The sequence below is a fragment of the Carlito syrichta genome, unplaced genomic scaffold, assembly GCF_000164805.1.
Source record: "Carlito syrichta isolate Samal-C Ts95f unplaced genomic scaffold, Tarsius_syrichta-2.0.1 Scaffold301932, whole genome shotgun sequence".
Classification (NCBI taxonomy): Eukaryota; Metazoa; Chordata; class Mammalia; order Primates; family Tarsiidae; genus Carlito; species Carlito syrichta.
Window position 1 is genome coordinate 131,253 of NW_007246028.1, and position 27,638 is coordinate 158,890.

General features: G+C 35.1%; 1 protein-coding gene across 1 annotated transcript in view; it reads right to left on the reverse strand.

Annotated features, from left to right (window-relative positions):
- LOC103258005 (dystrophin-like) overlaps positions 1-27,638 on the reverse strand; it is a gene marked incomplete at its 3' end in the record, with an annotated part of 161,124 nt that overhangs the window by 42,915 nt on the left and 90,571 nt on the right. Inside the window, exon 13 of the mRNA XM_008055710.1 lies at positions 16,403-16,575. Coding sequence (XP_008053901.1) covers positions 16,403-16,575 — 173 coding nt within the window. The remainder of the gene's footprint in view (positions 1-16,402; positions 16,576-27,638) is intronic.

Consider the following 27,638-nt stretch of genomic DNA (forward strand, 5'->3'; position numbering starts at 1 on the left):
CCACTAATAAACCAAACGATTTTCACATGATAAAGATTCTAATCATGAAGTAAAATTAAGTAATGAACAAAATTTATCTTCATTCATTAATAGTGAAAACTAATGTATTATTGCCTTCTAAATGCAATTTTGTTTTTTGTCTTCTAGGACTTTAACTTTGAAAATGTTGGAATCAGTATTGAATGTTTAACCAACACCGTACATGAAGTTGGCTGATCCAAACAAGTTATAGAAGCTTCCAGGGATTCTGTCACAATAGAAAAAGAATCATAAGCTTAACTTTTCCTTTGAGGCTAAAAACAATAATGCTAACAAATTTCCAGAAGGCTTGGAAAATCTTGCTCTAAAACCAAAATTTTCTTAAATCAATTCTTTGAGCAATACCCTACAAATATTTCTATATTGGTGGGAGAAAAACACCAATTTAAGTATTTTCTTCTTTTAAAGAATTTGGCTACCTGTATGATGATCACTTGTATACTTAATCCTGAATTGTACCCCACGTCTTTAAAATAAAAATAAAGAAAAAATGAATAAATAAAAGTCATTCAATACATAAGTATTTTATTTGCAAATAAAGTTGTTACTAAAATAAAAATAATAATTTGGCTTAAGCAATATTGTGTCTACAATCTTTAATTTCCAGTTCTACTTGTGTCACTAATTGATGTAAAGCACACTTATAAAACGTGTCATGACTAAATCTTTTAAAAATTGTATAACAAGACTCAATAATACACAGAGCTAACCAAATTTGGGTAACACTAAAGGTTAACATTAGTAAATGATTAAACCACTAAACAAGTCAATAAGGAAGAACCAGAAAGACAGCCACACAAGCATCATAATGCAAAATCTTATGGAAAGTCAGGATTCAGCAGAATGCAGGAGTCAGAAAAGTAGCACAAATAAGCAGAAGAGTGGCCAGCTGAATAGTGAAGTTCAGTAGTCCTTGTGAGGGGAATAATGCCCTTCCCCAACATTGTCATAGATCTAATTGAAGTGTCACCTATTCTCTTAGGCCTTGACACTTAAGTGTGTTCTAGCTGATGTCCAATAGCCACTAATTGCATGTCTTAGTCTGAGGGTTTTACTTGAAGTAGAAAAAGTGGCTACAGCCACATGTAAAACAGGCTGATAGTGCTTTCAAAAGGGGATTAACACCCTAAACAGCAATTAAAAATGACTAATAAGAATTTAATGTAAATACCAGAGCTGTTATGTGTTCCCAGACTTTCTCAAGAGAATTAAGCTGTAGTCCCCCACAGTGGTGGTTGACTTGATAATGTACTATCTATGTGGGGGGGGGATTTCTTTTTTTTCTTACAACCCCACTATTTTACCACAGCTTCCTGGGATCATCACCCAAATAAATTATTTGATCTCAAATCCTTGTTTCAGTATTTGCTTATGGAGGAACACAAACCAAGACACTAATAATGGAAGAATTTTAATTACTAAGACCACAATTAACCTTGAAGTATGACTAATCTGACCCTGTAGACAAAGTTAAGGAAAAGCACTTTACTGGGCCAGAAAATTCATTTATTCTCTTGAAAAATGAAGCACATACTTTCTTTGTGATAGAAAGTGAGTGCACCGAAATACACTGAGACCCAGTAGAAGGAGAAAGAGAATTCAACAAATTTTTATACACTAATGTTAGGGTTTAAAAAAAGCTTTTAAGAAAATCAAACATCTTATTGTAAATAATAATTAAAATAATCTCCAAGCATTGCATTCTAAATAAATATAAAAAATAATTATTACCAGAAGGTTGTATCTAATCACAACAGGTTTTGCTTTGTTTTGCTTTCCTCATAATCTTAAACTGCTGAACATAAATTTGATGGAGTTTTTTTCCTCATCATTTAATTTTATGGATTTTTCTTTTAGTTGTGAGTAAAGAATACTTCCCTTTTGGAGATGTTGGCTTGGATTAAAAAAATGCCTTATTATGTGTACTGCAAACCTACTTATTTACCACAGCTAGACAGAGATTCCTTCTTACTTTGTCATGCAGCTGCTTGTTTTTAAACAAATTTTGCCAAGAGACATAAACCAGATGGTCTTCTTCAAGGGTATACTGTGAGCAGTGATAGTCAGCTTATGGTAGTTTTGAGCAGCAGACAGCTGGGTATGGAAAGTCATGATGCTATTTGGAAACCCAACTTCCAAGCACAAGGAGACTCCCAAGTCAATAAATAAAACTGTGACTTAAAGTTTGTATTAATATTCTATTTTTAAGGGGGCTTCAACTTTATTCTTTATAATATTTTAGTTTTTAATACAGTATAAGTACCCAAACACATTGAATTAAAGAGAAATCTTGTAGATAAATGAATTCAGAATACATTGCTAAATGGGATCAACAAGTTGTAAGTTCGACTTTCTCAGAGATACATACGTGTTTCTTCAAATATGTTTAATCAATACTGTAATATTCTACCAGGATAGTATAGTATTCTAATGTGTCATCTCCAATTCTATTCTGCAGTCGTGTTATACATCCACATTCTTGAAATGGGTTCTTAAAGGCCAGAGTGAATGTTCTGCCACTGGTCGTTGGATTTCACATGTGACTTGCTTTGACCTTTGGATGTAGATGGAAGATAGTGTGCCAGTACAATATAGGTCTTAAGAACTGTCATGTGTTTCTGCTTGCCCTACTGAGAGCTTCAGAATTCTGTTGTGGAAGGATATCCTCCAAGTATCCACTGCCATTACAGATCAGGCCTCAGAATGAGATATATGGATCAGATCTACTTAGTCAACTTATAGTCCAAGAGTCTTAAGCAGAGTTTATTCAGAGTAGTAATATAGGAATAATTACTTATTGTTAATTTGAGATGTGTTTGTTACACAGCATTTTTGCAGCCTTTGCTGACCAATACTGGCAGATTTTGATAAGGTCCCAAATGAACATCTACCTGGAGTCACTGCTACATTTCTGGGATGAGGTAAAAATGAAAGTTAATATCTATGTTCTTATCAGGGTACTACTACTTTATGGAAGGTAACTATGAAGATTACAAAGTTATATCTCTGATTACCCCAGAATTCATTCAAAACGGGGGGCATAGAATGATCCTCCTTAGTTTCCAAGTACTAAGATATGCCCGTGAATATTAAGGAAAGACAAATGAAAAAAAGAAAGATAATAAAGCAGTTCAAGAGAAACTAAACAGATACGTTTCACCTTTTTGTGAAAAAAAGATATTATAGTTTGATTTAATTCAAATATATGAATTACTCAAAGACTAATCATTTTAAGAGTCTATCTAAACTGTAATTTTTATAAATATCTAGCCATTCTAGGAAACCACAAGATATATTTTAAAACTTGATTTTTTGAAGCAGAAATCTTTCAAAAGCTACATCTCTGGCTTGTAGTGGGCAGTTTTCCCTCGAGAAAACTGATGCTTTCAAGAAGAATTTGAGACTGTCCATGGATAAACTAAAATTAATAAGAAAATAAGTCTTCTGAAATTCACCATACAGGCAAGAATTTGCAATTCACATAGAGTAAACAAATTTTTTAACTGTCAGTTTCATAATCATGACACACTTCCCTCCAGAAGAGAAGTTAAAACAAGTAAGTAAGTAGACAACTTTCCACCAGAAAGCTATGTTGATTTTAGTGGCTAAAGAATATATATATATATATATTTTCTATGAGAGATGGTTTATGTCTTTCAAATACCCTAATTAGAAGAACATATCAAGGTTCTAGATTATTTCATACATTGTTATATCCATACCTAAAAATTATAATTTGGTCTTTTACAGCAAAATCAAAGTACATATGGGGAAATCTACCCTACATCAATTTTGTCTTTTTTGAGTTGGAGTCTCACTTTGTTGCCTAGGCTGGAGTGCAGTGGCATACTCACGGCCACCGCTGCATCGACCTGCTGGGTTCAGGAGGTCCTTCTGCCTCAGCCTTCCAAGTAGCTGGAACTACAGGCGTGTGCTACCATGCCTGGCTTATTTTTTTAATTTATTGTAGAAACGACATCTCGCCAAGTTGCCCAGGCTAGTCTTGAATCCCTAAGCTCAGGCAATCCTCTCACCTCGGCCTCCCAAACTGCTGGGATTATAGGCTTGAGCCACCATACCTGGCCTGTATCAATATTTTATTGAATAAATTATTATGGAAATTGAGTTTCTCTTAGCCAAATAATTCCAAGATCTTTATTCATTCCAAAAAGCTACGATTTTTTTCAGTGAGCAGTTTATCATATACAATTAAGGGCTTGTCAATAAATATTAAAATTTATTTTAATACCATGGAATCTTATTGTGTTCGGCTTAGGGATGACAAAAGGCATACGGCCCAATTTCTGCTTTATAGGAAGAAAAGCTCTAGTGAATGGTACATAGTTTGTACACAGCTATGTAATGGATATAAACTTAAGATAAGAACCTATAAGAGAAACATATGAAGAGAGAGTTCTAAGAACCTAGAGAATGGAATAATTGATTGAGATCAGGGAAGGATTCCAAGTAGCCATGTCTGCACCAGGTCCTGAATGATGAGTGGGGCTTTGCTAAAAGAACAAGTCAGGGCTTCTCAAGTACTTCAGAAGATTCCTTACTACTTGGCCTTGCTAAGAAACTGGTCATCACAATCCATTTTATCTACTGATACTGCACATGAAGATACTGCATTTTACATTTAAAAAATCTTTATAAGGTACTGTGGTTTTAGATATGAGGGTTAAAATGGTTTTAATGTATTTGTACTGTTGCTACTGAAGTAGAACATTTGGAAGGGAGAACATAATCCTTGATCATAACCAATCCTATGTGAAATACATTGGAGGCAGGAGATGCAGCGGAAGAGTTCATAACTTGAGTCAAGACATAGGCTCTGGCATATATTTCCTGTGTGAGGTTAAGAAAAATATTGATTGTCTCTAGGCTTCAATTTCTTCATCTGCAAAATAAGGTTCTCCTGAGAATGGAATGATATGTGTAAGGCTCTGAATCTATGCCTGGCACATAAATGTTTAAAAAGCAGCAGCTCTTTCATCTTATGCAAGGTCCATCTTAATGGTCCAGAAAAGTCGATGTCCTGACCTTTGAGTACATCATCATATTTTAGCTTTAGGCTTAGATTCTTGTTTTATAGTGGTTGTTCAGGGAGTTAGTAAGCTATACTTGCTAACTAACTTTATGTAATGTACGTAAATTATGACCCAACTTCAGTAAAAAGCACTAGCCCTGTAAGCAAGTAAAAAATATATAACCTAGTCACACTATGGTAACCAAGTTCTCCATCTCTTTTTCTTAAGCAGTGGCTTAGGTCTAAGTCAGACAAAATTCATTAATAAGAAATTGTTTTGAGAGTGTGGAGACATAGAAAAGTTAGTATCTAGAGAAACGATGAAAACCTCCATTGTTACATTGGCAGAATTAAGTAAACCAAAGTAATATGTTAGCTGAATCAGAGTTCATGAAATTATAAAAGAAAAGAGGCGGGCCCGGAGCAGTGACTCACGCCTATAATCCCAGCACTTTGGGAGGCCAAGGTGAGAGGATTGCCTGAACCCACGGGTTCGAGACCAGCCTGGGCAACTTGGTAGACCTCATCTCTACAATAAATCAAAAAATTAGCCGGGTGTGGTGGCACATGCCTGCAGTTCCAGCTACTTGGAAGGTTGAGGTAGAAGGATCACCTGAGCCGAGTAGGTCGAGTCTGCAGTGGCCATGAGCATGTCACTGCACTCCAGCCTGGGCAACACAGTGAGAACCCAACTCAAAAAAAAAAAAAAAGAGAGAAGAAAAAGAAAAAGAAAAGGGATGAATAATTAACCCTAAATCTAGCTATTATTTTTAAATTTTTCGGCCAGGTGCAGTGGCTCAGCCTATAATCCCAGCACTATAGGAGGTCGAGGTGAGAGGATTGCCTGAGCCTGGCGATTTGAGGCCAATCTGGGCAACTTGGTGAGATCTCGTTTCTACAGTACATCACAAAAACTAGTCAGGCGTGGTGGCGTGCATCTGTAGTTCCAGCTACTTGGAAGACTGAGGTGGAAAGATCGCCTAAGCCAGCAGGTTGAGGCTGCAGTGGCCGTGAGTGTGCCACTGCACTCCAGGATGGGCACAAAAGAGTGAGACTCCAGCTCAAAATTTTTTTTTTCCTTAGGGCTGCTTAAGAAACAAAACAAGAGCCCAGTGTGGTGGTGTATGCTTGTGGTCTCAGCTACTCAAGAGACTGAGTTGGGGCAATCATTTGAGACTAGGAGTTCAAGACCATCCTGGGCTACATGTCAAAAACCTGCTTCAAAAAAAAAAAAAAAAGAAAAAATCCCAAATATTCTCTGCTATGTATATATTGAAGGATGTTAGTTCTCTTCCAATATCTTTTTTTGAATTTTTCCATAACTGAACACTTTTTAGCAGAGCACATGTGAAACGAATATTTCCCAACATTTCTTCTCATTAAGATGTGGTCATGAGACTGACTTCTGACCAATGATGTGTAAGTGGAAATATAATGTGGTAGCTCTCAGGAAACTTCTCTAGAAGACAATTGGTATGCACCCTTTGCCTTTTCTTCTCACCTTCACACATCTTTCCTCTTGGAATGTGGATGTGGTGAGAGCTCTGTCTTGCAACACGTGAATGATGGTCCACCATATAAATATAGCTGAGTAGGGAGCAGAAATGAGCTGAGCCACCATTCCTGCCTTGGTTGCATAGACCCAGGCTTTACTAGGAGAGAGAAGTGTGTTTATGTCTTGTCTAAAACATTGCTAACTGGAGACTCAGCCAAACTAAATTATAATTGATAAAATAAAGAGAGTTTCTGGGAAAATCACATTTAGCAGTTTTGTTTTATAGTAACTTCTTCAAAAACTTATCTACTCCAGGTAGAGGAAAAAAATGTAAATTTATAGAAGGGAAAGTTGTGACATGACATAGCCACGAAACACAAAACGAGTAAAGTTAAATAGTGACATTATCTCCAAAATGAGGCTAGTCCCAGAGACACAACATCTATTTCTATATTAGATTATTTCCTTTGACAACAATAAAAATGCCAGCTTATTTAGGTAACAAGCAAGCAAATATAACCCCCTCGCACATTGAAGAACTAGAATAATCTGTGGTAAAGAATGGAAATGTGAATGTGTGTATATAACTATCCTGGGGAATAAAAATGTTCAATTACTTTGAGAAAAAGATTCAGGATATTGATCTATGGTTAACTCTGAGATTATGTGAATTTTATATCTAGTCAATTTCTTATCTGAAGAAAGTTTTAAACTAACCTCTATGTGAACTGTTAAGATTTATAAGAATCTGAACATGTTGAAGATATAAGGCAAATGATCCCATATGAAATGGTGATCATAAAAACCAAATCACTCTGCAACTCTTAAGTGCCTTGAACTAGAAATAGGAACATACAGAAGAAGATAAGCTGTTGGGCAGAAAGAAACTTCTTTTTAATGCATTTCAAAAAGCTATTTTATTTAATAAATAAAACAGTTTCCCTTCATTAAATTATTTCACCATCTGTTCTCAACAACAAAGAATTCAGAAGTAACTGTATTTATAAATAAGATAATATAAATCAAGACTTGTTTAGTTGTCTAATTCAAACGGTGTACTGTACTGAATGGTTCATGATTCAAAGGGTTTCAAAAAATCACAATTATGGGATCAAATAGTTTGTTGACAATTGGTTTGTTTTAAGGAGACCACTTAATAGTCAATATACTCAAATTAGATTCTTCCTAATATCAACTATATGGGGTTAATTTTTCACAGTTTAAAGCTTTGTCTCTGGTGGTAAAACTCCCATGTAATTGGCATCAATAGTCAAATCATACAATTTATTTTGGGCTGCTGGGTGGAAACAAAAGCTCTTCCATTTGGCTCACAATCACTCTCTCAGTGGTGTGCAAAGTGCAATGGCTGGCTAGCGAAAGACATTTACAATAGCTAGGGATTATTTTAGATTATACAGGGCCTGGGCAGAAATATAAACACTGAACAGAGCAGCATGAAATAGAAGGCGTGTGTGGGAGGAGGCAAGGCCGAAACTGAAATACACAAGAGGAAATTTAGATATGGCAGAAAAGACAATAGAGAGACTAAGCTTGGTGAAGGGAAATTATAGAAAAACAACTGGTTAATAAGAAATTTTCTTTTCTCGAAGTTTATGGCAGTTTATTTCCGGCATATGTGGCATGTTGATGCTGTTAAATTACAGTTTTCATCACCATCATTATCATCAAGTAGTATTGATTACACATGTGCACTCTACTGAACATTGTACAAACAAGCAAAATTGAGGTGGTTTCTGACATCCAAGAAAATAAAATAAGTCAGACTAATCAATATAGACATATGTAGGAGAGCATACAGTGAACAAGATACTTCACTGGAAAAAACCTTGAAGGTTAACAACAAATGTTTAAATACTTCCAGTGTTTAGGTGAATTGATGAGTGTGTGTCTGTTTATAAGAACAGAACACTTCTTGCTATAACTGATAAGTGCTCTATTATTTTCTTTTGACAGCTAGCTAAGTTCCAAAAATAAATTATACCAAATTAATTATTTAACAAATGATAATATTCAAAAAGATTTTGAGGGTTAAAACCAAAACAAAAGACTTCCCCATACACCCTGTTTCCAACAGTTCAAAAATGTGAGACAGAAATAGAAAATTTCACTTCTTCATTAATTTACCACAATTTCCTCTACATCATCCTCATGACTGAATTTATGGAAATCCTTTCTACCAGTGAGTAAAACAATGGTTCTGGAAATGAATTATAAACAACTTTCCCAAGTTTAGAATATTTTTTTACTCTTTGATTCTTAATTTTACCAAGCTCAGAAAGAAAGAGTAACAATATATATTGGCACATATACATATACCTGGGGGGAAAATGAAGCCCAGACTTGCATAAAAATCTTCAAATATGGCAGAGACGAATTCTAAGACTGCAGTGTTAATCTTTCCTGAGTTGTCAGCATCCTGTATGTGCTTATCATGTATCTTGTCAACTACATATGGCATTGTGACAAATAGAAGAGGCTGCTAATGCTGCTATAGTTGAATGTCTCATTTAGGAACAAACAATTCTGGAAAAATTCCCAGATTATGCATCTGTTCTTCTAGCTTCCACTTTAAAAGATAAAATTGTATGGAGATTACATGAGGATTAGTATGGTATCCTTGCCTTCTGTGTGTAGCGTGGGGTTATTTCCCTCACCTTGACACTAGAGAAAAATATTTATTGAATGTTTCAGTAGAAAAAGTACAACTGAAATAGCAAATGCTTATGAGAAACTCACATTAGACATAGACTTGTGGAATTGCATGCTTGTTCTCTAACATCTGAATATAGAGATGATTGAGGTACTCTCTCTTCAAACCAGATTTCTTTGGATTTCTACTGCTTTTTCTCCTTTCATTTCTTTCATTATCTCATTTTTCTTCATGCAGTACCAATGACAGCTAGAGTCTATGAGTGGTTTAATGCTGTGGGCTTGGCACTAAGAGAATTAAACAATGGAGAAATCCTTGGAGAAGCAGCTCCCAGATCTCCCACCCTTAGCATCTTAATGACCTGTGCCACTATGATCCTAGCATGAGGGTGATACATTTGGAAAAAACTTCCTTTAAAGCAATAGAGGCCATCTGAATATCTAACAGCATGTACTGGACAATGATCAAATGTTCAGTTTCCATGGTAAAATGGCAAAAATATAATAGTATAGTGTGCTTTTCTTAACATACACATTATTTTTCTTTAAAATCTTATTTTAGGTCCCTCTTGTAACTAAAAAAATGTAATTGCTATTTTTAAATGTGAGTATAAATTTCATTTCAGACCAGCAATCACATAGAAATGTGCACATCACAAGTGTATAGTTCTATATTCCACAAACTTTCTTGAGGAAAACATATCAATGCAACTATCATCCAGATCAACAAACGAAATATTACCCACAACCCAGAAACATGTTCCTGCTCCTCTTAATCATAACTTTCCAAAAAGATAACCACTATCAGACCTTAAAACTCTAATATGCCTTTTTTTGTTTTACATGTATGAGTTTATGCAACATGTATTCTATTATTTCTGGCATTTTTATGCAACACTGTGTTCATATTTTTATTTGCCAATGTTTTATTGTTTAAAACATATCATCGGTAATATAATTTGATTTTTTAAAATTCCCTTACATTGTTCTAATTGTTTTTGAGATATTACTGTCCTATAGAAATTCAATACTATAGGAATCAATACTATTGGTCTCATGTCTGCTTTCGATTATAACTAAAGCTCAGAACCATCTTGAATTTAGTTACTTATATGGATGAATGAGGTACTCCTAAATATTCAATTAAATGGAATTCCAAAAAAGAATACTCACTGCAAAACATCACTTTTTTTGATGTCAGATCAGAACCTTGTTGTTACACAATAATGCCATCTTATGGCTGTATAGCAATTTGTAGCCTAGAAACTGCTTTCATTTTTATTATCTCCTTCGAATCGCAGTATCCTCTTAGACTTTGGGGAATAATTTCCTGAACATGGGAAAGAGTCATTAAATGATTGAGGGATAATAAAGATGGTATCAAAAAGAAATTAAAGACAAAAGAGCATAGCATCTGGTACTTAGTAGGCCTTCTTAAGTGTTTGTTGAAAGAAAGGGCTTTGTTTCTCTAATACTATATAGAGCTTATGATTTTTTAAATGTGTAGATATTTCCTATAGCTATATTTTATAAGCAGTTAGTAACCCACCAAGAAATAGAGGAAAACAGAATCTAGCAGCAATAATAATTTCCCAAGATATTATATATTGAACTTACATATATGAACCAGGGGGAACCTCCCAAAAAATGGAATTATTTTTTGGATGCTGGGCTCCTTGTAGGACAGGTTTTCCCCACTAGGTAGATATATATAGCAGATCTTACTCAGCATCAGTGTACCAGCTAGCAGTGTTGTGAGAGGGTGTTTTCAGCTTCAGTAAATATTTTTTGGAGATTCTTTCAACACATTTGCCCATTTCACAATGAGTGATTTACAAGCACACTTGCCCACACTGCACTGAGTGTTCAGCAATTTTTGACCAAAAACAGCATGACACCCTATTCCCCACTCTCCCTATTCACCTGCTCTTTACCCTAAGCAACTTTTTTCTTTGTTTTCCCAGATGTGAAAAAAGTCTTCAAAGAGAAACGTTTTGTCGATGTGGAAGAAGTGAAACAAAATGGCAGAAGTAATAAAAGGCATCAAAATTGACAAGTTAAAAAACAGTTTTGAGTAATGAAAAAAGTGTCTTGGTAGGTGTACTGCATCAAATGGAGGGTACTTTGAAGGTGACTGAGTATCACATGTTCTCACTCATAAGTAGTCCTTGAACATCTATCGTAATACTATAAGAAAAGGATGGACAGTGGTGGGAAACCATGGGGGGGCAGAGAGGGGAAGGGAGGTGAGATTAACGGTAGTCAATATCTGTCTGGGGAAGGGGGGACACCCCTTATCAACAAAGGTGCCCGAACGATGCATATTTGTATAACTAACCCTTAACTGTACCCCAAAATTCTAAAATAAAACATATGTTTAATAAAAAAATGTAAGAATGAATACAGAATTTGTAATAAATAAATTCAAGATATTTTGGTATCACTCCTTGTATATCTATCCATAAGCTCATGGTGTTTGTGGATTTAATGTTAACTATGTTTACAATTTGGGAACAATCAGAATATCCATGTAAAGGAGTCACTTTTAATATTGTGATAATTTGTAACTTGTTGAGACACATATTGAAATTTTATTTGCTGAAAGACAATGTATGAAAGCAGGTCTCCTGGATAATAAGTGAGCAGTCATGAATCGGTCTGATTTTTAATAATCTTCTAAAGAGTATTACTCACCTAAAGAGTAATGCCTGTATTACTTTATGACATTTAATAAAGGTGAATTTTGTAATTATAACATTCATGGATGTGATGATTAATGAAGGTCTCAGAACTTATGTCTTAGAACTTATGTTGAGAATCTAATGCATTTTTGCTTATTTGTAACTTATTGAGTATAAAATATACAAACATATTAGAGCTAAATATTTTGGTTAAAGTGAAATATGCAGATGAGCTAATTAATATGTGGCTGGGCAAGTAATTTAACACTTTTGGAATTTAGTTTTCTCCCCTGTCAAATAATGAAGCAAGAAAAAAATCACTAAGGTATTTTTTTTAGCTGCAAAAAAATCCTTTATTATAAAGTAAAAACTGTCTCTAATAGTTTTGATTATTGTTCAGCAAATATTCACATCTCCCGCCTTCCACTTGAGGAAGAGGCTACTCTCCCAATGATGTCAGTCTTGGCCATGTGATTTGCTCTGGCCAATGGAATGTCAGTGGACCAGTGACTTTATAGGAGCATAGGGTACACGTGCTCTTAGCAGGTTAAGCTTGGTTCATTCTTTGATGATCCATCATGAAAAGAGAATGACTCTGGCCCTTCATCTTAGGCCCAGAGGAAAGATATATATAGCAGACCTTACTCTAAAAGGCATCCTCGAGCCTTGTTCAGCTAAGCCATATCTTCAAGCAGAGCTTTCTAGTCCAGACTAGCCTGTGTCAGCCAAACTACAGGCAACCTAAAGACCCAGAAATGTCTGTTTTTTGAAGCCATCAATTTTTGGAATGATTTGCCACAGCATTATTATGGTAATAGTTGATTTATACTATCATACATATACCTTATATGAAAAAATACCAATATATACTGGCTCAAACGAATTTTGATTTTTACTCAAGTTGGTGTATTAAAAATTCAGCAGATTTTTGTTGAGAACTCAACATGAATGTTGTCCTGAACATTTGTATATTTATGAATGCATAGCTTCTAAATTTGTCCAAGAATTCAAGAATCTATCATTGTATAGGACTCAGTAGGACACAAAGTCCTGACTATCACTACTACGAAGAAAAAAATCCCAGCTATTTATTTTCCCTGATCCCTAGCAGTTGAATCCTAGTTCTATGACCTAAGCCTGCCTTATAACAAGTCATCAATTTATAGTCCCCTAGCAAAATACAGCCAGCCACCTGTCCTGGCAACTAAAGTTTTATTAGAACAAGTTATGCCCATCCGTTTATCTATTGTGTATGGTTTATTTCACCCTACAGCAGCAGCATTGAGTGGTTGTGCAGGGACAACATGGCTTACAGAGACTAAAACGTTTACTAACCAGTCCTTTACAGAAAACAGAAAATCCAACATTTTACTTATCAGATTCTTCTGCCAGAGATCTTAATTGTAGAGTGAGTGACACAAAAGAGAAGAAAAATTTTAGATACTTTTTAGCATTGATAGTAGTAAGAAGAGTCCAGTGCACTGGTGTTCCTGGTGTGGCAGTGGATCATGATCAAGACAGCAAAGTAATTCTATTTACCTTGTAGCTTGATGTTGAAATATGTTTCTGGATACCTATCCTGTTCTTCCTTAATAGTTTCTGCCCATTGTTAAGTCTGGCTCCCAGGATTTCACAGTGATTTCATGAGGTACCTGATATGTTTCTTGTAAATTATATAATTCTGTTAGGTGTAGCTCAGAACCTTGAATGGTGCATAGACCATGATTTACTTGTGAACTGAGTAACATGTTTCCAATCACTTTCCAAGGGATCTTGTTCTTGACCTCTTGCATAGCTACTATCTATCAACCCTTATTTTCTGGCTTGTTGTCCGTTTTCTCTCCAGAACTGGGATGGTCTTCAAAGGAGGGACTCAGTCTAATTCATCTGTTTCCGATGATCAGGAAAATTTCAAAGAGTGTAGGAATAAATTACCAGATATCAAGACTATTTAGAACCATAAGACCACCATTTTCATCACTGAAACTACCAACCGTGACAGAGTCACTGTTATGTATAAGCAATCCACTAAGCTCTCTACACGCATTAAATCAACTAATCCTCATAACAACTTTATGACTTAGACATCATTCTTATATCATTTTATAGATAAGAAACTGGTGAAACACAGGAATTAAGACACCCACTCAAGGACACATAGGTCATCAACAACAAAGGCATGATTCCAAGACAGGTTAGAACTCTAGAACCTGTGCTCATGAACAATTACTTAAAATAGTTTTTATCTGAGATTAGACTAAACGTCATAGGAAGTTTAACAGTTCCTAATTGGTTTCTATAAAAGGTCAATTAGAGGAAAATTAAGAATCCCTTTTAGTGTCCAGATAAGGAAGAAATGGTCTACTGGGTTTAGAAGCACTCTATTCTTTTCCAGAAGTAGAAAAGACCTGAACTTTGGGATGAGATTTCAGCTGCCCTCTCTGTAGAATGACATTAGTGCTTCTGCTTCTTTTCAAGTCTAGTGCAGAAGGTGAACTAAAAGGGAAATGTCTGAATGACCCTGTGAGAAGAGAGTGATTAGCTTTTTGGGCAAACATGCCTTATAAATAAAGTGAAGGTGAAGCTTCAAAAAGCAGAAATTGTTACTTCTAGTTTAGTGCAAGACTGTTAGGTGCTTATGGAAGCTCTGTAGATCACTGGTTACCAAAAAATACTAAGAGTTCTTAGGGGTTGGTGTGAATGGCCTAGAATTATGAAAAAAATGCTGACTGGAAGAAGACAGTAGAGAGACAAGAACATCTTGACAGTGGTGATGAAACTGAGCTCATTATAGTAGCTGCACAAGGTCATAATGACTCAATGAGGGATACCAAGATAAAGTGCATCATGGTGCCAGTATAAGTTTGTTAGTATTTGTAGTATATAGATGAGATAGTTGAGTTTCTTTTCCTTTATCTTTTCCTTTGGACATCCTGGAATCAGTTGTTTTCAATTAAGTTGAGATAAACTTATTAAATCATCCAGAGGATAAATGTTCTCAAATTTTGGGGAGGAAGCTTGAGTTCAATGTGCTGAACTCCCACTTTGTGCTCAACAATATATTAGTCGTGAGCATATCCCACAAAATAAAACATAGCTCTTGCCTATAAGGAACTTGTTCAGGAGGCAGAAAAGTACACAAATCAACAACCAGGAAGTCAGTTCTAGAACTAGACACGTTGGAGCATGCACTCTACAGAGTAGCTACCAATCTGAAATCATTTGCAAATACATACATGATTTATTGATATTATATTATATCAGGTGGTAAAACAATATCCAAGTTTCCAGACATTATGATTAACTAGCAGTTTTAGGTTTTTTAGACAAATATAACATATCAGATGAGACCTGAAGGCCAGAGGAAGCACAAAACACTTGGAGATCTGCAAATAGATTTAATATTGCTAGAACAGAATTTGGAAGGGCTATAGGGCAGGCATGAAGGGATAAGCAGTGAGACTGACCAGGAAATTATGTACAGTTGTGGCCAAGGAGTCAAGGTTTCATTCTCAAGGGAATGAAATTATAGTACTGATGTTCTTACACTTAGGAAAATGATGCTAGATGAAAGATATTTGAGAAGAAAGTGAGGATAGTCATTGGAAGCAACTGAGATTAGTACTCAAAGTCTTTGTTTAGAAGCCTAATGTAGTAAACCAATAATTAAAATAGAAATAAGGATGGTTAGAAATGGACAGATGTGCATGATACTATGGAGGTTTTCTATAATTTTAGACAAATGATTTGATTTTCTGTGGGAATAATTTAAAAGTCTATATTGAGATTACAGAAGGTTGAAATAAACTGTACTAAGCTATTTGAGAAATTTATTAATTTTAACTTTAAAATGTGAAAGGAAATAATCCACATTCTCGTGAAGTGAGGCTAAAGAATATATATTAATTCATCCCTTCTCAAAATTAGGTCCACAGGTAAATATTTTAATTAAGGTAAGAACAAAACCTGTTTCGCACTCAACAAACTCTCCATCACAACAAAAAAGGTGTGTATGTGCGGGGGGTGAGGGTGTGAGAACTGCAAAGTATAAATTATCACTCTCCAAAACAGAAACAATAAGTGGAAATTAACTTTTTGTTGCTAAGTTAGCGTTTAAACATATTAATCAAAGTATCAGTCTTCTATAAATACATAAGACAAATGGTTGACTAAAAATATGCTTTTTGTATTATACAATTATTTATAGCACTTTAATTAAATCACCAAACCTGCTTCAAAGTTACCTGAGATTTTAGAAGACATAATGTTTCAACCTAATGAAAAATTCAGTACAGAATCAGTTCTAAAATTCAACTCATTTGTCTGAACTGTTCATTATTTGTTCTCACTCCACCTACCTTTTTCCAATGACAATAATGCTTATCCCAATCTGTTTTTTTCCCCATAAAGGGCATGAAAATAAATTCGAGAGTTTCCTGAAAATGAATCATTTGTATAATCATTCAGCAAAATGAAAGTGTTACCTACCCTTGTCGGTCCTTGTACATTTTGTTAACTTTTTCCCATCGTAAATCAAGCTTTGCAAGAGCTTCCTGTAGTTTCGTTCTTTCCATAGATGTGGCACTTTGTAATACTGCTGTCTTCCTGTTATGAATATCGTCAATCCGACCTGAGATTTGCTGCAGATTTTCTTTTATATTCTGTAATATTGAAATTTTAAAAGAAGAAAAAATGAATCAGCTATTCATGGAAAGAGGAAAAAGAAGCATATGAATCCCAGAATTAAAAAATGGTTTTGCAATTCTAAATTATTGACTTTTGCAAATTATTAGCCCTGAAATCCAAGGACTTCAACAAGAGCAAATTTAATAGGTAATTCACAGTACTCATCCTGATATTGATCACCGCTACATCTTAAAACTGCCTTAAATTGACTTCAGTAACTTGAAATCTTCCTTTGTTTTCCCTTCCACCTTCGTGTCCACTGGTTCCTCATTCTTCTTTGCTGGATCCTTCACCTCTTCCTGATATTAATATTGGAGTGCTCTGGCTCAGTGCTTGCACTTATTTCTTTCTCTGTCCATACTTTCTCTCATTTGTTTCCGTAACCTTAAATATTCTTTGTAAGAAAAGGATACCAAAATTGTATCTCAAGCCTGACCTCTCCTCTGAACTCCAGATTAATACATGCAAGTTATTTCTCGATACTTGGAGATCTCAGGAGACTTTTAAACTTAATATTGCTCAAACAAAATTGTAAACTGTACTCCCTAATCCTTCTTATACCATAGTTTCTCTGATTTCAGTAAATGAAAATTCCTGAATTCAGTCTAATTACAATCTAAAAACTTTTCCAGCTCTAGTATTTAAAAAATTGCACAATCATCTTTGCTTTACGTCCAGAATGAATACAGAATTTGTCTACTTCTCAATACCTCCCTTGCTGCAACTCCAATTTAAGCTATCATTGCCTCTCACCTGGATTATTTCAATAGCTATCTAAATGGTCTTCTTGCTTCTAGTCTTGTCCCTCTCTTAGCTACTTCTCCATACAACAGTCAAAAAGATTTTTAAAAACATAAGTTGGATCATATTACTCCTCTATTCAAAACCCTCCATTGGCTTTCATAAAAACCATAATCTTTACTATGGCCTATAGATCTCTGTATGACTTGGTTTATACTACCTACCATTCCAAACTCGTCTTTTCCTGTTTCTCCCTAGTCCACAACATTTCAGTCTCTTTAGCTTTATTGCATTCCTTGAGTACTCTGAGTAAACTATTTCTTCAAGGTTTCTAAACTTGCTGTTCTCCCTGCCAAAAATACTTTTCTTCCTCAACATTTATATGGTTAGTTACTTCACTTCTTTCTCAGTGAAGGATTATCTACCTTTTATTTTAAATAACAGCCTCAGCCACTCTTAATTTCTTGTACTATTTTTTTTCATTTCTCTTTATGCTGCTTATGGATAATATTAAATCATATATTAAGTGGTCTGTACATGCCACTAGACTAAACTCTATGAGTACAGGGATAATATCTGACTTACTTTCTGTTGGATTTCCAGAGCCAAATGCATAGATGGCCCAGTGTTTTGGTGCTGTTGAATAAATAAACGTGTCCCACAAATTAACTCCACAATTTTTATCCATATGATATTTTAGGGGAAAATAGCAAACTACACATTTATTATGAAAGAAATTTTTAAAAAAGTATTGACTCCCAAATAAATTTGTTAAAAATCACATATTTGACTAGTCAGGTTAGTATAAATTTGGTTATTTTGTCCATGAAATTGCCATATACGAGTCAATTGAACATATATTTATTGAACTCTTTCCATGTGCAAAGACCAATACAGCTGAAAGAGAGTGGGTGAAGTACATTTTTGTTTGCTTGTCAGATGTTTCTAAAGGATTTTATTGTAAAAGTAAGAAAGGGTATAGTTTGGAGACTTAAAAAAAGAAATGCAAATAGAAGCTCCAGCTAAAAGAGATGGGAAAAATACGATGAATGTTCTAAGTGCTACAGAATATTTTCTTGAAGTTCAGAGAAGGAATGGATCATATATCATACGTGGTCATAGGCTCAGGAAAGGATTCATGGAGAGGTAGACATAGCTGAGTACTGGAAATAGGACATTATGGATAGTTGGTAACACACATGTAAAGACAGGCTGCATGAGTAATCATATTAGTCTGACTTCTTGGAGATGTAGAATCTTAGGGGAAGATGGGCCAGGAGACAGAGATTGCGAATGTTTAATAATCTACTTTTAATCTCAAATGGAAAATTCCATTTCAATGTGGTTCAATACATGTGGTTCAATAACCAATGGAAACCACAATTTTTAAACATTTTATTATGTAAATTCACAAATATAAAAAAGTGGGAAAATAATGTAAATTCGCCCCATGAACCTATTATCCAATGCCGTGGACTACCTTGTTTCATCTATACACTCCCCCACTCACATCTTCAAGTAGATTATTCTGAAACAAATGATATATAATTTTATCCATAAACACTTGATTCATAAATAAATGGATACATAATTTTATCTATAGATACTTCAGCATTTTTTTCTAGTATATAAGAACTCTTTTCAAAGAAAGTACATATAATATCATCACATCTATAATATTAATGAAAAGTCATTAATTTAATCAAATATCTTGTTGACATTCATAATTGAGTTGAATTTTGAAAGAATTTTAGGAAGAAGACTTGACAGAATTTAGTGACTGTGTATTGGGAAGAAGAGAAAAGACTTGAACGACTCTCAGGTGTCTAGCCTGGGCATCTAGGTGAGTATTGGTGTCATAGAGTATAAGAATTTCAGATGAATGAGCAGGTTCCAGGAGTGCATACTTGTGTGTGTGTGTGTGTATGCAAATATGAACTCAGTTTTGGACATAATCTCACTGAGAAACCTTTAAGGCATTGGACTTTAGATGTCCAATAGGCAGTTGAAATCATATTTTGAGAAGAATAAGATGGTAACTATTGTCGGGCCATACATATTTTCTCATTTCTACACAGTCTGGGCTTTATTAGCAAAGAGCTCTGGCAACTGTTTTATAGGATGATTGCTAGCATACCTTGGAGTTTAGTGCATTCATTCAAAGAGGTTTAACAATTTCTAGTTCCCAGAACACTTTGTTTACATTTCGACTCATATTCCAAAAATAATAAACCTAGAATTTCCCTTTTGTCTGGAGAGGATTTGTTTATATTTCAGAGCCAAGTCTCTGCCTATCTGTTTCTCTCTCCCTCTCTCTGACAGATGTGCCAAGTGCTTGATATAAGCTCTGAGATCCACGATTTGGGGATTTCTCTCATGTACTTCAACCCCTATACTCAGAGACAGACATCTGACCTTAAGATATTACTGAGTAATTAAGTATGTGTTCTGCTTTAGAGATCATGTGTTTCCTGTATGGATAAGCAAATATAAAACTTAACGAGTATCAATAAAAGAAACATTCTTGTCTACTTTCAGGAAAAATTGGGAAAGCTTTAACATTTCATGAATTGGAGACTAGGCTAGATGGGAGTGACTTGCTGATCGCATAGCTTCCCAGAAGACAGGCTCTGAAGAAAACATCACAACTCAAAGTGGGTAACAGGAGGTTAAGAGTAGAGCTTAGAGGGCTTTCTGCCTCATTATTAGATTTCATACCTATGATGCATGAGGACTTGCCTTGGGAATGAACTAAGATACAGAAGCAGGTGAGAATATAGATAAAGCCAGTTGTAAGAGGTAAAAGTCAATGCTCACAATGGGAACCTAAAAATAAAAAGCAATCATGTTTCCAGGTTCTTGCTTATCTGTTCAGACAGGGTAAGAGACAGTGGCTGTGGGCGATGCGAATAAATTTGAGAGAGAGAGAGAGAGAGAGAGAGAGAGAATTTTTAAAAAAAGTTAAGGTATTCTCGTCTATGTACACCTTGTGATTGGAAGCCTTCACTGTTGTTATTATTACTATTGTTATTATTGTTTTTGTTCAGCATTTCAATTTAACTCTGTGGGAAAAAGTACTTATCTGACATGTCAGGTATTACCATACAAAAAGAAAAGAGAACAAACCAATACAGAAATTGTCTGTGAATTTACTCATTGGGAGAAATGCAGGTTAAAAGTGTCTTCCTGTAGTTTTGTTAAAAATCACATATTTGGCTAGTCAGGCTAGTATAAATTTGATTATTTTGTCCATGAAATTGCCATATACGAGTCAGTTGAACATATATTTATTGAACTCTTTCCATGTGCAAAGATCAATACAGCTGAAACAGAGTATTGGAGTATTTGTGTTATTGAATAGCACAAAAGATCGTCACATAGCTTAGGAAATATTTTTAGATTGAAAAAAGTGAGAAGAAAGGTGTTCTAGAGGTGAGCCTCTGTGGAAAGCAGGGGAGACAGAAGGAGAGGAGCATGCCTGGAGATTAATTGTCAGCAGACCCAGGAGGAGAACCAGAAGGTAGGAGGGGGCTGCCAAATCGAATGCAGTTAGGATCAGGAAGGAAAAGTTGACTTTGGCAATTTAGGAGGCCATTGGTGATCTTATCAAGAGTAATTTCAGCATGTTGGAAGTAGAAAATACATATGTGGGCAGAGTGAACTGTCTTTGCCTATCATCCTCTTTCAGTATAAAATAGAAAATAGGTCAGTATCACATTGCAGTTGGTTTATTTGATGTCAAAGACTTGTATAGTGAAAAAACACAATTACTACTGATAAAAGCAAAACTGATAATAGAACAGAAACTTTAAAAGGATGCAATGTATTTGGTATCTGTTATTGATGCCCTAAAAGTTACTGGACTTAAGCAAGTCCATAATATTCTTCCTTTACTTTAAATTAGCTGGTAGAATTTTACTACCATCTTCTGAAGGCTCTGAGCCTAGAGTCCTTGGTGGAGTGTTTAGGGCCATCCCACTAGCTTGATTAGGTCAAACGCCAGTAACATGCACCAACATGACTTCTTTGTTGTTTCCATTAAACTTGTCTTACCTGGACAGCCTGATTTCACCAGTACTTGATCTGATTCAACTCCTGATTATGTAAGTCATAGACTCAATTTTTGCTTGGCTGCCAGCCCAATGGCAAAGATTCAAAACTTTGACAAGTTCTCCACTTGGTGACAAGCAATCAGCTGAATGACAGTCTGATTACTTAAATTCACGTTGGGCAAGCAGTCACATTTGTCTGCACACTGGGAGCCCAAACTCTTACAATATATAGCTGTAAGAACCTATGTAGAAAAAAAAAATATTTCCCACCAGAATATATAAGCTACCCAGTATGTCTTTGATGTGGTGTGTGTACATATGCACAAATATATATGTATATGTGTGTATGTCTATCTATATCTATCTATCTATCTATCTATCTATCTATCTATCTATCTATCTATCTATCTATCTATTCTCTGAGGATTTGTGCTTGCAAAGCTTACTTATTTCTTTCAATTCAAGTCTTTGGGAACTCCCAATTCTCGGGAAAGAAAGAAGTAGACTTGCTCAGAATCGAGTTGTGAACGGTTTTAGCAATTCTGGGCAGCACATTGCCAAAGCAGGGAAACTTTCTTTCTTAAACGAGAAAAGCAAAAAGCAAAAACTGGGGCAGGGGATGTCACACTCCCTAGATATCTAGATAATAGCTCCTTGGTGTGTTTTCAGAGAATGCTGTCAAAATTGGCTGGAGTCCAAGAAATAAATCCTTTCTAAAGTCCCTGCACATACTCTTGTCCCAAGGCATCGCACACAGAAAAATGGTATATGCACCAAGAAAATTTTGTAGCACTATCTATAGTTTAGAGTCAGAGATAAAATCTCTTATAGCATTTTACTATTTTAGTTTGTCTAGAAATAAGTGATCTTTTTAGATTTGACCCTCTAAAAATGAAGCCATACTCCCTGTAGTTACTATGGTGATAGAAAAATCTTTAAGATCACTATAGAATATAGCATTTTTATTTCTCTCCCTGAATAGTTCCTTATCTTATCTGAAAATATGATGTCAAAATGATGAAGTACCCACTTTTTAGTTATACCCTTTCATAATTTTGACATGTCCATATAAATTGACCTCCTCACTACCCCCTTTGCAATTCTGTAAGATGTTTGTTTATTTGTATCCACTCTTTCTACAAAAGGAAATTTTAAATAAATTCAATATAAAATGAAAGTTTAGTTTTTGAAAGGCATTTGTAGTTGAATTTATGCTATTCAAGCCCTTATTTTAAAATAGTACCATTGCAACTCTGAGTCACAGTCTCAAATAAGTTAAATAAGACCCTGATTTATATACTGTGAACAGGAAAAAATTAGATAGTGAAGTAACTTTTACAACTAGAAGATGAAATCCATATACCTAAAGTAGGGAAAAGGAGAAATCTATAAGCCATACTGCTTCATTTCATATTTCTATCTGGAAAGTTTTTAATAAGAGTTATTGATAACACAGACATAATAATATCAGCCTCAGCTTCAACATATGAAAATTAAGATATTATAATGTGAGTCACTGTTTAAGAAGATAATTCTTTGTTAAAGGAAATTCAAACACAAATAATATGAATCTGAAAGTGTTTTGTTTATTCAAGTATTGTGGAGTACGTGTCTTCAATAGACTAAAAGAGAAACTAGAGAATACAGATAATTTATCTAGGGAACCAAACAAGGGATCTATTTGTCAACTAATCAGGTTGAGATAAATGTCTCAGGTAACACTTAATTTAACTACGCTCTGTCCTTTATCATAATGTGTAGACTTCTACTCTTTAGTTGTTTTTCATCTAACGTAAAGTGACAACTACTCTCTTGCTGTCAGTGTTTCATTACAGAAACAACCTTTACCCACCTAAATGGCAACCCTATTTGTATGAATGTCAAAGTAGATATTGCAGAAATTGAACAGGGATAGAGTAGGGGAAAGTGATACTAGAAAAATGGAGTCCATTGTTAATTGTTTCTGATGAAAGTAAACTTAAAAAGAGCTACTGAATTTTAAAATGCCTCTTCTTTTCTACAGTATAGTTCTTCATTCTCCAAATACGATAAATGTGCCAGTATGATTTCTGGTATTTAAAATAATATCATTTCCTTTGTATCCCTTCTCTGTACTTGTGAAAATAAATGGACATCTCACAGATACAAAATAAAAATTTAATTATCACTTAACTGAGGATATCTATAATTTGCAAGTTTATTTTAAATCTAATTTTATTTTTAAAATGTGGGGTACAATTCAGGATTAGGTAAATAAGTGGTCATTGTACAGGTAAAGTTTGGGCCTCCCTTTGGTCTCCTGCTTTGCCTGGTTTGAGATCAGGTACACTTAATGATGTCATGTGCCCCCCTCACAATTGTCTTTATTCCTGTATTTTGTGCCAAGAAATAAGCTCAAATACACCTCTATAAATCCTCAACTCTTACCAAGTTAAGATTTTAAATAATATGTCGATTGTGGGATGTATAAATCTTCTATTTTAAACTTTGTCCCTAGTAATAATAATTTTACTTCAAAAGTTGCCAGTGTTCTTAGTCAATAAGTTTCAAGAAGAAAAACATTTTAAAATGAAATGCCAAAATTTCAGATATATGAAATGTAAGTTAAAATACAAAGTAACATGAAATAGATTGTTGTTTTAGTGCATTTTCCCCCAAAAGTAACTCTATCTCTCAATGATACTCTGGTTTGAAGTATAATAAAGTTTATTTTTTGAAAAAAGTAATAAAAGTGCCATCCAATGATTCCTTAGTTTTCATTTCTCTGAACAACTCACATTAGCAGATGGCTAGAAGTACCTCCAGTTCACTTTTTCCCACATATTTGCTTCCTGAAGGAAATTCTTATTTATTTGCTCACTGATAGCTTCCCCATTGTGACTTTTCCTTTCTCTGCAGGATTTGGTACTGTTACATACAACCTTCATCACACAGATCTCACCTCCCTAGTCTTACCTGATAATGCCATCTTCCAGGTTTTTCTCTACTTCTCTGGGAACTACATCTCTGTTTTTATTCACTAACTCAACAAATATTTGTTGAAAACCTACCATAGGCCAGGCATATTTTATGTCCTGAGGGTGTAGTAGTGAGCCAGGAAAACAAAACTCTGCTCTCTGGAATATCATCTTCTATGGTGGTGGGGGTGGGGAGTAAACAAATACGATAAATGACTCAGCTACAATAGTCTAAAATTAGACAGTAGTAAATGCTATGGAGTAAAACTAAAGCAGCAATGCAAGACTTGAAGGATACAAGTGGGGGTTAAAATTTTAGGCAAGAAGGTCAGTGAAGACCTTCTGAGAAGATGATTTTCATCTAAAGACCTGAAGAAAATGAAGGAGTAATCCATTTGAAAAAAAACCATAAGAAGAATATCTTGGCAAGCAAAGCAAGTGCAAGGATCTTGACACTGGAGTGTGTCTGGGGGTCAGGGGAGTGGCCCAGGATTGTTGATGAAAGTGATTATGGATGAAGTATATGAGTCACAGAACTGCCAGGGAGTTATCACAGAGAGAATGGATTGGATAACTCACGGAAGTCCTTAGGAAAAGAATGAGGACTTTCCTGTTTACTCTGAGAAGGTCGGGGAGTTTTGGGGGCTTTGAAAAGACAGGAGCTATAATCTGACTTTTTATTTACATTGACCTCTCTTGCCATTATGTTGAGTATATGGAACAAGGGAAGAAGCAGGGAGACCTGTTAACAGACTACTGCAATCATCCATGCTGGAGATGATGGTGGTTTAGGTTTAGATCAGTTTGAAGGCAGGGTTGAATTCTGGATATATTCTAAATGTAGCCCTTAGGATTGCTGGCTGGTTGCATGTGTGTTGGTAGAGAGAAGATTCAGGGATAGTATTAAGAATTTTGGCACACACAATTAGAAGAATGGAGGTTCCATTAACTATAGTGTAGAAAATAACAGGAGGATAAGGTTAGGGTACAAGGTTGAGTGTGTGTGTGTGTGTGTGTGTGTGTGTGTGTGTGTGTTCAGTTCATACTTGGTAAGTTTAAGATGATCGTGAGAGAGAGAGAGAGAGAGAGAGAGAGAGAGAGAGAGAGAGAGAGAGAGAGAGAACGTAAGTTCAGGAGGGAAGTCTCAAGTCTCAACTAGAAGGATAAAATATATAGATTTGGGAGTTTTTAAAAATCTTTCCCACACTTGCTCATAAAATATGGGTATTTTCCTATATTCTTTTGCCAGCTCTCTTTGCTTTTAACCCCTTCCCACCCCGGACAATCTTAGCCACTTCCATGACTTAAATATAACCTTGACACAAAGGAACCTTATTTAGTGGAGGCGAGTAAAGGGATAAGCAAGTTGTCAAGATAGTAACATAGATTCATTACTGATGGAGCCCAACATAGGTGACATCTAACAGATGGAGAGAGTTACCAATTTAATTGCTTGCTCTGCTTAAGGCTACCTCAAGGTGTTTGTGGGATAATAAATAGGAGGAGCAGGAAGTACGAGGAGAGAATTTCAGTCTATAGATTGGTAGAAACTCAGCCAGAGACCCTTGGTTTTGTTATCATGGTGGGATTACGTGCATCTTCCAGAAAGCTCTTCCTCAACCAACTAGAGTATTTAACTAGTTATAGCAACATATCTGGAAATCGAGTCCACAACATATTGCACCAACAGATGGAAGTGGTTGGTTTAGGATTTTGGGGAACTCCCCAGTGAACTTTAATAATATGAGTCCTGGCATAGTTACTTGAATTAAGGTTATCTTTTATAAAGTAGCCCAACTACGCTGAACACAAATATCTCCTAAGTGCCTCTTTAATTTTTCTTATATTTAATTAATCCTACCATTTAAGAATTCTTGCTGACCAAAATCTATCAGTAATAATCTATATATTTTTGGACAGTTTTAAACCCATCTTTTAAGCTTTCAAAATAAATTAGCAAAAAGCTCTATTCATAGTTTTTATCCAGCTTGATTTCCCAGTGCCTTGACAATAGAGACACCATTGTTAGAGAAAGATCATTCCTTTATTATTCCTCAGATATGTCTTTCTGATATAATTTTTTTTACCTTTACTGACATTGTATCTCTAACTTTGAGTTCATTTTCTACGTCAAGAAGCTGTATAGTATAGTTGCTAAGAGCAGAGACTCTGAAGCTGCAACACCTAGCATGGTACTCCAACTCTACTATTTGTAATCTCAGCCAAGCAAGTCACTTAACTGCTCTGGACCTCAGTTTCTCTGTACTAATATAGTTACAATATAATGCCTTCCTCATGGGACTGTTGTTACAACGATTTAAGTTACTACAAGAGCTTACGACATGTTCTGGCACATAATAAGTATTAGCTGTAAGATTTAATCTGTTTAATCTATTTAAAATAGATTCCAATTATATTCAAAACTCAAGTTAAGGCTGCTTCTTCTATAAAATTCTTCCCAGTATACACTGCTTTCGTCTCTTCATGAATTCAGTTACAATCATGTCTTATACTACATTTTTGATTACACTATATCATTTATACCTTTATTACTTTCTAACTTGTTCGTATAACTATGACATGCATATTCAATAATGTTACAAAATACCAGAATGAAAGGACTATGTCTCAATATTTCTTTCATAGTTTTTAGAGTGTTAAGAATAGCACTTGGACCCTAATCATTGTTTGTTGACTTGAAGTGAAAAGTTGAGTTGAACTTGCTAATAACAATGCAATTTGAATGGAATCATTGCAATTTTGAGATTTGTTATATTGTTCTTCAGCCACTGTAGATATACACTCAGAACCTGGACAGATGTTGTGAGCTGTCCAGATATCTTCTTGTTTATTCTATTTTACTTTTACAGGTTATTTAGCTGTTAGAGTAAATAGTGGAATAACAGTACATGTGCATTTCCTGTTTGAGTTTCCTCACAGTATAGAAAATCCTGATAGAAAAATAGAGTCTTAACATGGAAAAAGAGTTGTGTGGAAGCAAGTGCTTTTCTCTTAGTTAAAAACATATGCAAATCTGTTTCCAAATTTCTTAGAACCAGGATATGTTTTTAAGTCTCATGTAACTGAGCAGAGAGGGGGCAAATAGGTTTTATGGAGAAAAATTGTAAGGCAATATAGCAATTCAAGGAAACCTCAAAAACTAATTACTTCTGAGAAATACAATTAAGAAATTAGGGTATAAACCGGGCTCGGTGGCTCAGCCTGTAATCCCGCGCCTTTGGGAGGCTGAGGTGAGTGGATTGCCTGAGCCCGAGGGTTCGAGACCAG